The 13,180-nt window shown below is 45.0% G+C and overlaps 1 protein-coding gene across 1 annotated transcript; it reads right to left on the minus strand.

Moving 5' to 3' along the window:
• Nucleotides 1-1,406: 1,406 nt before the first annotated feature.
• On the minus strand, nucleotides 1,407-3,053 carry LOC100012947 (V-type proton ATPase subunit C 2-like). Its single transcript, XM_056809766.1, has one exon. The coding sequence runs from the start codon at nucleotides 2,761-2,763 to the stop codon at nucleotides 1,480-1,482; it is 1,284 nt and encodes a 427-aa protein (XP_056665744.1). The 5' UTR covers nucleotides 2,764-3,053; the 3' UTR covers nucleotides 1,407-1,479.
• Between the last annotated feature and the right edge of the window lie 10,127 nt (nucleotides 3,054-13,180).

The following is a 13,180-nucleotide window of genomic DNA, read 5'->3' on the forward strand; positions in this document are numbered from 1 at the left end:
GCCACTTCTTTGTCTCCCCCCCACCCCACCCCGCACCGTGTGCTAAAGAGCTTCTCTCTCTCCTCCCTGGTGAGCTGAGGGACTTCTTCACTCCCCGTCCTAGAATGCCGGGGTCTCAGGTATCCTAGTGATCTCGGCCTCAGGATGCCCCTTCCCCGTCTGAGCCTTTGGGCCTCGCGACCCCGAAATCCGTTGTTGCAGCCACCCCACTATGGGAATCCGAACGCCTGCTCTACCGGTTCTCATCTCTAGGACACAGAATTCCCTAAATCCGGAACGTTGCTCTAATCCCAGAGCCTGAGTGTGTATTAACCCCCAATTATATATTGGGCTATAGGGCTGAAAGGTAGGTACCTTAGAGGTGATCTAGTCGAAGCCCTCATTGAACAGCTGAGGAGCCAAAGAGCCAGTGCCTTGCACTGTGGTCACAATATCAAGGCCCTGAAGTTTCCACAGTGTAGGAACTCCTCCCATTAGGTGCTCTCATTTTCTTGGAGACTCAAAGAGATTAAGAGCCGTCCAGGGGTCACACGGCTACTAGGAGTCAGAGGTGGGTTTTGAACTCTGGCCTGCCTGACTCCAAGGCCAATCAGAGGCCTAGCAGCCTCTCGGAAATATACCTTGTTAGAAACCCCATAACTCATTCCTGGTGTTTATGGAATCTTTTAACACTTTCCCATACATTGAGGCATTTGACACTCTCCCACCCCCAGGGGTTAAAGGAAGCTCAGCCCATGGACTAGAAATCTGTTTCTCTACAAATGGGAAGGCTTGAAAGGAAGCAGAAACCTCATGTCCCCAGAGTGCACTGCAGGACCTGGTTTGGGACTGGGATTCTGCTGAACAATGACTGGGTCAATGGCTTCCCCATCATGCAAGAATAGAGCAAAAAGACGTTAAATTCCCATTTAACTTGCTATTTTCACCACCTCTTTTGGTTTGGTGTCCCTTAATGACTTCCTTTCCACAAATATCAGTTGCCCTTTCTTCCTCTTCTATATTCCCAAGCTCCTTCCTTTCTCCAGCGTAACTTATACTTAGAAAGCTCCCCTCCTCCCCAAATGTACCACCACCACCCACAAGCCTCTCATAATAACCAACCATCTTTCTTTTTGCCTCCCTTTGTTTTCCTCCACAACTCTCTCCACAAGGACTCTCCACAACTTCCCAACTCCTTCCTAAGCCTCTGGGGGCAGAGTATTCCTTATATTGGGTTTCTACTTGGGAAAGGGTTACTACTCCTTATAGATTTTTTTTCAGACTATGGGAGCTTTTCTTTATTGTTATTGACTAAAGTAAATGCAACCACAAATGCATTTGTGCTAACCGATTAAATTCCAAAAGGTCATTTAGAAAATAATTTCCACCCCAGGCAATTAGTTATAAACAAATATTCTGACTAACAGTAGAGAATATTTACATTTTAATTTGAGGTAAGGCTAGTTTAGGGTGATGAAGAATTACCTAACTTCTAAAAAGCTAGTCCAGAAATCTAAGGCCAATATTGAAGTAGACATAAGGAAAGTAATCTTGGTTATTAAATTGTAATCCAGGGACATCCAGAGAAGAATCCACTATACTAGCTGCTGTTTCATCTAGGTGCTTGAAAGCTAAATTGAGAATCTCCCTCAGACGTTTTGAAGACTTCTTCTGGGGTTGTAACAATATTACATTAAAATTCACAGGAAGGCCATACTTTAACACAGACTCTACGAACACTCGCAAAGCCTTTACATGAATCCAGATAATGAATACTTCCCCAAAATTCACCTTGAGCCAGCGTAGATATGGACTCTCCCTCTTGCCATTCTTAATCTTAATCTCTTTTCTCTCTATCTGCTTTGGTTGATGCTTCCATGGATTAATAAATCTGGCCACCTTCACAATGTGATCCAGAAAGGATGAGGTTCGTTTTTTCCTAACTCTTCGGGAACTATCATATTGTTGTTTCTTCGCTGAAAGCAACTTGTTTAGCAATTCCCGTTCTCTTTGAATTTCTTTTTCATCATAGAAAAAGTCTCGAACAGTGAACTTGTTGGCTGCAGCTTTGGCTTTGAACTCATTAATCACTTGACGGAACATGGTGACGGTGAAGAGGCCATCCTCTTTGTCTTCAGCAATCAGTTTGGTTGACCGAGGGACCACCATGTCAGAGAGGGATTCGTAAGTTTTCTGCCACTTAGAATAGCTTGCTTTTGGAACAATTACCAGGAGGGTGATGAGATATTCTGAATCCAACACAAAATCCTCTTTGCTCACAATATCTGATAGTGACCTGCTAAAGAGGTTGCCTGTCAATTTCTCTTCCATATTCTCCAGATGTCTTTTCTGTTTGTTGTAGACTGAGATTCTGGTTTTTAGATCAGTCTCCATTTGGGTCAGCTGCTTCCCTAACTTATCCACTATAGTCCACAATGGTTGCTGGGCAGAATACCTGGCCATATCCCATTCAAAGTGAGTCACAAAAGAAGCTAAGGAAACTCCAGTGACCAAAAGGTACTCCTGAAATTCACCGTTCTTGAATTTCTTCTGTTCTATAACACACTGAACCATTCTCTTCACGAGACTTTCGGCCAAATGATCAAGTTTCCCCAACTCATCTGAGAGGCTAATGAGAGAATCTAAGGTCCCCACCTTGAAATCAGGAATAGCAAAGTTGGAATTGCGGCACAGGTTGGCCTTGGAGGTAAGATTCTTCATCCGCTCCAGGATCCTCAAATTTTCCTCATCTCCAGGAATAGAAATTAACCAAAACTCTGACATGCTTTAAAATCTTTGTTTTGGTCCAGATGACTTGTACTCCACAAAAGAGATTTACATGCCAGGGTGCTTCCTTGGGAAGGGCTTCAGGGAAGGATTTGAGGCAGGACTGGAACAAAATAATGCTTGGGTTTCCTGCCCATGGGCAGCCCGGAGGTAGAAAGACTACCCAGACTGTCTCAGGAAGCTCTGGGGGCAGGTATAGGGAGCCCCCAGCTTCTGGTACACCTGGCCAGATGGAGACAGACCACTTGGTAGAGAGAGGGTGAAGCCTTCAGTTGGTCTGATGCCTAGGTAACTGCCACACCCTTGCCACGCCCCATCCTGCCTTTGTTCTCCAAGCACCAGGCCAGGGCTGGTGGCCAATCACCAGGAGGCTATTAAAGCAGCTGAAGACCAGGTAACAGAGGTGCCCATAAGAAACATATATACTTCCTCTGCCCATTCTCAGGCACCTTCAAGGCCCAGATTCGAAGGCTTTTCAGTACTGGATAGCTTGATCAGGCTGCCCTTCATCCATAATAGGAAATACAGTGGCAAATAATGGCACAATGACTTCTCTATATGTTTTATAGAGCCCCTGGAAGAAAAGGAAGCTGCCTTGAAGGCAGGAGCTGCTTGTGCCAAGCAAGGTGCCCTTACAATTAGTAAATGCTTACCAAATGAAAGTTCAGTTAAACTCAATGTCTACCTACTCAGGACTTGGTGGAAACAGTTCCCCTCCCCCTCTGAGTATCCCTGAGTTTTCATTTGGCTGCCCAGATTGGAGTTTGGGTCTCACCAGTTGATAGCACCTCCCTTTTTAAGGAGAAATGGGCAAAAATGGGCACCCACACCCATACCATGCTCTGCTCTTGGCTTGCTCTCAGTTTACATGCTCTTCACCTGGACTCCTACTTGGCCTCAGCTTCTTCCTGAATCTATTTTCCACACCTTTGCCAACTTCATAGCTCCCTGGCCTGCACTTGCTCTTGTGGGCTTTTGGAGGCTGGTGGAATAGCTGCCTGGAGGAATCAAAATGGCCCCCTAGAAGCAGCAAAAGTCCAGACCTTTGTGAAAACCCTTCCACAGCAATAAAAAACAAAGTGCTTCAAGGAGACAGAAAACCAATTCCAACAATAGGACAGAGCCAGGGGACCCTTCTGCTGGATTAAAAAGCACACAGAGAAGGTTGAATTCTCTGGTTTAAGGAAAAGAAAGAAGGAAAGTCTAACCCTAATCCTAACCCTAACCCTTCAACCTCCACACCTTCACTTATACCTTCAGCTTCTGCTGCTAGCTGGGGAAGATCTAACCTCAGGGCTCATTAATACTCCATCAGCCTAATCTAGTAAACCAGCAAAGCAGAGAAGAAGCCCCTTCAGGACAGAATATCCCAAACCCACAGATCCAACAAATAATCAGAAGAGCAAGATTATATCCAATGGAGGAGGGGGGAGGGAGAAAAGGAAAGAAATATGAGTAATCAACAGAAACGGAAAAAAGAAATTATAATCGACAGCTTCTATCCAAGTAATGAACAAATGGAACAGAGAAGGATGAAGGAACACCAAGCAAAAACTCAGGAACTACAGCGAATTGGACACAGGCTTTGGAAGAACTCAAAATACAATTCAAAAAAACAATTAAGAGAGGCTGAAGATAATTGGGAAGAGAACTTGAAAAGTAAAATAAATCATCTGGAAACAGAGGCACATGAATCTAAAACAAGAAAATAGTGTCTTGAAAGCCACAATTGAAAAACAAGGCAAAGAAAGTTAAATATGACCTACAAAAAAAACAGAGCAGGAGGAGAAGGATCACCAAAAAGCCAGGGATGAAATTCAGTCTTTAAAAATTAGAATCCAACAACTAGAAGCCAGATGATTTCGCAAGGCAACAAAAGTCTATAAAACAAAATCAAAAGAATGAAAAACTTGAGGAAAATATGAAATACCTCAGTGATAAAACAATAGGCCTAGAGAATAGATCCAGAAGAGACAATTTAAGAATTATTGGACTACTAGAAAATCATGACAAAAGAAAAAGCCTAAACATAATTCTACAGGAAATTATCCAAGAAAACTGCTCCGACATTCTTGAACAAGGGGGAAAAGTGGAGATTGAAAGAATCCACAGATCATCTCCTGCATTTAATCCCCAATTGACAATGCCCAGGGATGTTACAGCCAAGTTCACCAGCTACCAGACCAAGGAAAAGATACTACAAACTGCTAAAAAGAAACCATTCTGATATCAGGGAACCACAATTAGAATAACACAGGATCTGGCTGCATCCACACTAAAGAACAGGAAGGCAGAGAATATAGTATGGCTACCTGGACCAGACCCTCCACTTCCTTGTCTCACTGCTGCCCAGTTTCTGTCACCACTGCTGGTTCTAGCTAATAGGTCCACAGCTCCTCACCCAGGCCATACTTTTTCTTTTTGCCCCTGTCCTCAGCTATTCCACACACTGCCCAAGCCATACCAACAGCTTATAGATACTCAGGAAGTTTTCCTGCCACCGCTTTCCCTTTTCTGGTTCTCCTCCTACTCCTCTGACCACTCCTTCTGCATCTTATTAGCTAGTTTTTCATCCAGGTCATTCCCATTACCCAGGATTGTCCCCCCATGTCTTCTCTATCTCTAGTATCTTACCCATTGATATAATCTGCTCCCATGACCTCATCTATCATCTTTCCCCATACAGAGGATTCTCAGATCTCCATAGCTAGCTCTGACCTGACTCTTGAGCTCCAGTCTCCCATTACCAACTGCCTGTTGGATATCCTGACCTAGATGCCTCGGACATATCTTAAAGTCAACAGGTCCCAAAAGGAAATCCTACTTTGATATCTTCCCAAACTCTCCCCTTTCCCCACCTTTACTATTACTGGTGAGAGCACCATTGTTCTCCTTAAAGCCCAGGCTCACAACTTCCACTCCTCTCTCGTAATGGCTCCACACTTGAGTCTGTTGCTGAGTCTTCTCATTTCTACCTTCTGAGCATCTCCTTCCTTTGACAGTGCCTGCACCTTGGTAGAGGCACTCATCCTTCCCCATCCACCACTATTACAATAGCCTGTTGGGGGGGCAGCTGGGTAGCTCAGTGGATTGAGAGCCAGGCCTAGAGACGGGAGGTCCTAGGTTCAAATCTGGCCTCAGACACTTCCCAGCTGTGTGACCCTGGGCAAGTCCCTTCACCCCCATTGCCTACCCTTACCACTCTTCTGCCTTGGAGCCAATACACAGTATTGACTCCAAGACGGAAGGTAAGGGTTTAAAAAAAAAATAGCCTGTTGGGGGTGGTTGGGCTGGCTGCTGCTAGGCTCTTGGCAACTGCAGTCTATCCTCCTCTCTGCTGTCAAATTGATTTTCTTAAAACCAGGATCCTCTGACCACAGTTATCACCCCTCCACCTTCCCCCATCAGACTCAGTAACCTCCAGTGGTTCCCCCATGAGCTCCAAGATCAAACAGAAAACCCTTTGTTTGGCCTTTGAAGCCCTTCCCATCCTGGTCAGCCTTTTATATACTGCAGTGCCCCTGGTCTTCTAGCTCTTTTCCAACATGATACTCCAGCTCCAGGCCTTCACATTGGCTGCCCCCCAAGCCTGGATTCTGTCCTCCCACACCTCTAGCACCTAGCTTCTTCGACTCCCTTAAGACTCAGCTCCCATCCCAACTTCTGTAGGAGTCCTTTTTCCTTCCTCTCAGTTCCCAGAACTTTCATTTGGAGACAACCTTTGATCTTTATCCTGGAAAAATCTGCTGTGGACAGAACTTCGCATATGTGGCCTCCCCTTTAGATTTAAGAGGCCTCTGGAGGGGGGCAGGGACCATGTTTTTATCCTCATTTGCCTCCCAGACCTCACCATGGCATCCAGATCATGGTAGGTGCCAATAATGTTTGTTAATTCACCACTAGGTATTTATGTCTTGCCTTGACAGGGTAGAGTTGAATTGATAAGAGAAAGAATTTGGGAAGAGTTGGTGGTGTAAGGGAGAGAGGAAGAGAAGACTGGTAGACAAACTGTGAAGGAAAAGGGAAGGTAGAGGCACCAAGAGAAAGAAGGGATCAGGGGGCAGAAGAAGCAAAAAGGGATGAGGAAAATGATAGTGAGAGAGAAATATAGATGGGATTTGGAAGGGAGGGCGGCAAAGGTCTTGAACCTGGAATCCACTAACTTTTTTAATAGTTTCATAATAGCATGGCAGTAGAATTGGTTTTTGTGGTAATCTTATAGATTCTAGGTTATGCATTTAAAAGCATTCTTCTGAGATGGGGTCCATAGGTTTTACCAGACTACCAAAGGGATCCAAGACTCAAAAGCAGGTGAGCAAAGTGTGGGAGGAATATAGACAAAAAGGGGAAGAGGGGGGAGGTAGAAGGAGACAATAATGGGGCACAGTTCAAGAAAAGTGTGAAGGGGAAGCACCAGAAACAAAGAAGTGGGGCAGAAGCTGGGAGATGGCAAGATAGAGTTGGAGAAGAAAATTAGAAAAAGAGGAAGCAGGAGGCAGCAAGCTAGGGAGGGGGGCAGAAAGGGCAGAAGTGAGAGAAGGCAGACAGGGAACAAGAGAAAGGAAGAGAAGTATAGTGAGTTCAAAGCAGAGCAAGTAAGGAAAGGAAGAAAAGGGGGAGGGAGAAGGAAGAGAAAGACAAGGTGGGAGAGAGTGGAAGAAGGAGTCAGACAGGAAGGATAGCTACCTGGAGAGCAGAGGTGGGAGGGGAAAACAGAAAGAGCTGTATGGAAGGAAGGGGGAGTTAGGAAGAATGGCTGATAGAACAGAAATGGCATGGAGAGAAAAGGAGGCTGCTGGGAGAGGGAGCCAACGGGAGGAAGATAGAAGGGGGAGAAAAGGAGAGAGGAGGGAGAAGAGAAAGAGAACTGGAAAGAGATGGGAGGGGGAGACAGCTAGAGATGGATGGGAGGGAAAGGAAAGGAGTACAAAAGAGGAGGTGGTAATAGGAAGGAGAAGGGAACGGAACAGCAAGAGGGAGTTTGGAGGCTAGGTACCAATAGAGGGGAGATGGGAGAGGGAAGAACAGGAGGAGCTGGATGGGAAAGCAGAGATGGGAGGGGGGAAGGGAAGATAGGAGGGAAGGGGAAATGGTGCAGGAGGGAGCTGGGAGGGGGGGAATGCCGCAGGAGGGAGATGGGAGGGGGAATGCTGCAGGAGGGAGATGGGAGGGGGAATGCCGCAGGAGGGAGATGGGAGGGGTAGATACCAGGAATGAGTAGATCACAGGAGAAAGTCACAGGACCTGTAAGAGAGGGAGAAGAATAAGAGGTAGGAGAGAGAGGGGAGGGGTTGGTACCCACAGAGCAGAGATGGGAGAAGGGAAAGGGCCGACAAAGGGGAGGAGGCAGAAGGGAGGAAGAGTTAACAGGCAGAGAGGAGAGATGCCTAATCAGAGAACAGAGAAGGGAAGGAGAGGAGGAGTGAGCTCCCTCCGGGGGGGGGGGGGGGCTGTGACCCAGAGTAGGGAAGATGAAGAGGATGAAGTGGGGGGAGAGTGGAGGCACACATAGAGAAAGGCCAAGAAGCAAAATGGGAACAGGGAGATAGGAAGGGAGGGGATATATAGATGTTCAAGAGTGTGGGGAGGGAGGAAGGGGATAAGGAAGGAGGGAGAGAGGAGAGAGAGAAGAGAGGGAAAGAAAGAAATTTTCAGAGAGGGACAAAGGGATAGAGAAGACAAGGGGAGAGAGAAACAGAGGGAGAAAAAGAGACAAAGAGATACAAAGAAAAAAGAAATAGAGACGTTAGAGACAGATGAAAGGGAGAAAAGGAAAAGATGGAAAGAAAGAGAAACTTAGAGAAGAGAGGGAGAGACAGAAAAAGAGAGAGGGGAGGGGGGAGAGAGAGAGGAGAGAGAGGAGAGAGAGAGACAGAGACAGAGACAGAGACAGAGAGAGACAGAGAGAGAGAGAGAGACAGAGAGACAGAGAGAGAGAGAGAGACGGAGAGAGAGAAAACCAGGGAGGACTCAGATCCAGGAAGGCAGAAGGCAGAATACAGAGGCATATTATCATTTCTCTATTTGAGCTCAGACAGCGTTCCTCCCCTAGCACTGACCTCAAAGATTTCCTGGCTCACCAAGTTCCCCAATCCATAGCCTTAAGAAACTGGATCAGTAATGGCCAGAATTTCCTGAGTCCTCTTTGGGACCAATTCTCTCCAAGAAGAACGGGAATCACGGACTGTCTATATGACAAGTTTGTTGAGTTCATCCGACCCGCAGTATACCTGTCCAAGGGAAAAGAAAAACATACACTTTGTAGAGAAGGGCCAGGCTCCAGACTGTAATCCAGCCCTTCCTTCCCCCCCTCCCTCCACCATGCCCACCCTTGATCATGGCACGAAATGCCCAGTTCAAAGCTTAGAACCTCTGAGCCCTTTGTTACAGGAGAGAAGGCCTGCCAGCCTTCTCTCTACAATAAGCTGCTTCTCTCTTCAAGAAAGGTTGGGGGATCAGGCTCTCGGACCTGGGAGCAAGGACACAGAGAGTCACTGAGAGAAGCAGGAGCTCCAGGATCTCTCTTCCTCCCCATTGTGTAGACTAAGGCAGGCTACTAAAAGCTGAGGCCCTTCTAGTCTGGGCAATACTCTTCTGGTCTCTCTAAAGGACCAGACAATGCTGCCTAGTAGAGAGAGTGCTGGCCTTGGAGGCAGCAAGAGCTGGGGTCAAATCCTGCCTTGGAAATACACTGGCTGAAGGCTCACAATCAAATCACTGAACCTCTCAGAGCAATGTGGGAGTGAAGGTTTAGTGGGCTAGAGAGGTCTGGGGAAGCTATCAGGAGGCCTCAAGGTACCAGCTGTACCTCAGAGGCTGAGGAGGACAAGATCCATGGCTGTAAGCATAGTCAATATGGGAGAACAGAGAAGGCTAGGAGACACTGTTCAATTTGGACAGCAGTGCAGATAGTTTTTGCTCCCTGCTGTTGTCCAGTCCTTTTTTGCTGAAACAATCCTTAGTGCTTGGCTTTCTCCTCAGATTTCTCAGCTTTGGGGCTCTGGGGAATTGTATGTGTGTTAATGTTGCCAATTACCCCCTTTTTCCAAAAGGATCAAATCGATGACTTCTTGCAAAAGATAGATAGATCCTGATTCCAGGTTGGGTGAGTGGGGTCATGGGCCTGGATTCTGATTTCAGAGGAAGAAAGATTAAAGATCAAGTGTCTTAGACAGAATGGACAAGGTTTCCCTGTCTAAAAAGCTCTAATCTCGAATACTGACCTAATGGCCTGTCTTTTTCTTTTCATGTTGTCTCTCATACTCTTATGTGGTGTGCAGTGAGCATAATAAAGTTTACTAATAACCCTATAAGAAGGTGACAGTTACAATATGACAGTAAAGAAAAATAATAAAGGTTGGAGGGGCTGTGGCAAAATCGGGACACTAATGCACTGCTGGTAGAGTTGTGAATTGATCCAAACATTCTGGAGGGCAATTTGGAATTATGCCCAAAGGGATATAAAACACTGCCCACCCTTTGAGCCAGCCCTACCATTACTAGATGTGTATCCCAAAGAGATAAGAAAAAATGTCTGTACAAAAATATTTATAGCTGCACTTTTTGTGGTGGCAAAAAAAATGGAAAAACAAGAGGATGTCCTTCGAGTGGGGAATGGCTGAACAAATTGTGGTATCTGATGGTGGTGGAATGCTATTGTGCTCAAAGGAATGATGAACTGCTTGATTTCTATATGAATTGGAAAGACCTCCATGAACCAATGCAGAGCGAAATGAACAGAACCAGAACACTGTACATAGTAAATGAAACATTATGGGATGATTAAATGTAATTGACTTTGCTCCTATTAGCCATACAATGATCCAGGACAACTCTGAGGGACTTATAAAAAATAATGGTATCCACATCTAGAGAACGAACTGTGAGAGTAGAAAAGCAGAAGAAAAACATGATTTATCACTTATTTATATGGATATAGGATCTGGGGTTTGGGCTTTAAAAGATGACTCTATTACAAAAATGAATAGTATAGAAATAGGTTGTGAGTGATAACACATGTCTAACCCAGTGGAATTGCTTGTCAGCTCCAGGAGTGGGGAGGGAGACAATATGAATCATGTAACTATGGAAAAATATTCTAAAAAAATAAATTAAATGTTAGAAAAAAAGAAGGTAGCAATTAAGCATAAAGTCATTTCATGGAGTTACAAATGATTTTCAAATACTTTGTTAGGAAATGATTTCTGAACTAAAATGTACCAAAGTCTGAAACAAAGGAAGCCATATCAGAGATGTGCCTGAAGAAATCTGCAAACTTGGGGAGACAGAAAAAAGAATGGGTGGTACAAAGATATCAGGAACCAGAGGCAGAATGAAAGGGGGTTGAAAAGAGACAGGAAAGATGGGTGAAGCAATCATTAGATTATATAGGAAGAGAGAAAGGAAAGGAAGAGGGGTGGAAGTGCCTAGAGGAGGCAAAAGCTAAAGCTAGAAGGAACCCAAGAGGACAGGAGGAGAGAGAAGTTGGAGGAAGTAAGGAGGAAGTAAGAAGAGAGGTAGAGGGTACAAAGGAGCAAAGTCTCAGTTTGCAGCCCTGGAGTAGGCATGTTGAGTTTCTTCCCTGTCATGGGTATAACACCACTCCTGTGATTTGTGCAGGGAAGGGAGACACATCACCTGACATACTATTAAGCCTGAAATGCTTGATAGAGGCTGATGGAAGAGACCTCAGATGCTGGCGTTCAAGAGAGAGCCAGGGAACCCAATGTTCAATTTCCCAGGAAGTGTAGATAGATGGTGAAGTCAGCAAGCTTAGAGGGTGGCAGATAAGAGGATTTTCCTGGTGAGATCATTTGCTGTTCTGTTGGTTGGCCAGCTGAGATTTTTCTTTGCTATACAGAACAGCTCATCTTCTTTAGGGTATCTTTCCTTGACTCTAATCTGTATTGCTTCTGGTTTCTGTTTACTGCTTGCATGTTATCCAAAATCATTGTTTGGCTACATATTTGGAGGGAGGAAGGAAGGTTATGGATTACCTCCCCTTCAGAGTGACCAGGGAAAGGGCCACTGGTGCTGACCCCGAAGACAATCCTAACTCTGGCTGGCCAGTATTGACTATGCAGCAGATCCAATTCTGGTCCTGTACTCTCTGTGCAGACAGGGTTAAAGGAGAGGAAGCCCATTTGGCTGTAGATCTCCGAGATGCTGCCTGCTCTGCTACTTCCAGGTTCCAGGTGGTTCATCAAAAGAAGAAACTATCATCTCCCTTTGGAGACATGGAATGCGACTTCCAGATCAGGTCAGAAATCTATTTATTTGTGGCAAAAGAAGGCCTGTTGAAATTCCAGGTAAGTATGGTGGCAGTCTAGATGCAGGACGCTTCCTCTCCTCAGCGCCCACTGATTTAGACTACCTGAAAAGACCCAAAAAAACCAAATTCATAAGAACAAAGGGATTCTACAGTAGGGCACAGCATTGAAGGTATGTGAGATTTGGACATTTCCATACTATGAGGGGGTGAAAAAGCTCCTACGCAAACGTGAGCTGATCTACCCTCCCCCACCCCACCTACGGAACCAGAGTCAGAGCCAGCATGCACCAGAATCAGCGAGTGAGTGAGGGGCACCTCAAAAGTAAGGGGCACCTCTAGGTCTTGGGAGCTGACTAAGACCACAAGAAGGGAACAAAAAGGGAGGGACCAGAAAGGGAAGCATATTAATGGAGGGGATTAGGGGGATTGACTAAAAGTAAACCACTGGTTTAAAAGGATATAGCAAAAGAAGAAAGGACAGAACTAGGAGAGGATATCAAAATGCTAGCAAATTCACAAGTGACAATCATAACTTTGAACGTGAATGGGATGAACTCACCCATAAAACGTAAATGAATAGGAGAGTGGATTAGAATCTAAAATCCTACCATATGTTGTCTACAAGAAACACACCTGAAGGGGGTAGATACTCACAAGGTCAGAATTAAAGGTTGGAGCAAGACCTATAGGGCCTCAATTGATAGAAAGAAGGCAGGAGTTGCAATCATGATATCTGGCAAAGCTAAAGTAAAAATAGATCTGATTAAAAGGGATAAGGAAGGTAAATACATCCTGATAAAAGGGAGTATAGACAATGAGGGAATATCACTAATCAACATGTATGCATCCAAATTTCTAAAGGAGAAACTAGTAGAATTGAAGGAGGAAATAGATAGTAAAACTATACTAGTGGGAGACCTGAACCTATCACTATCAAATTTAGATAAATCAGAAAAAAAAATGATAAAAAGGTAAAAGATGTGAATGAAATCTTAGAAAAATTAGAATTAATAGATATATGGAGAAAAATAAGTAGGGAAAAAAATGAATACACCTTCTTTTCAGCAGCACATGGTACATTCACAAAGATTGACCATGTACTAGCTCATAAAAACATGGCAAACTAATGCAGAAAAGCAGAAA

Source organism: Monodelphis domestica, chromosome X (assembly GCF_027887165.1).
Source record: "Monodelphis domestica isolate mMonDom1 chromosome X, mMonDom1.pri, whole genome shotgun sequence".
Classification (NCBI taxonomy): Eukaryota; Metazoa; Chordata; class Mammalia; order Didelphimorphia; family Didelphidae; genus Monodelphis; species Monodelphis domestica.

What these genes read in the sequence shown, in the direction of transcription:
- LOC100012947 (XM_056809766.1), bottom strand. Translation starts at nt 2,763, where the DNA reads ATGTCAGAGTTTTGGTTAATTTCTATTCCTGGAGATGAGGAAAATTTG.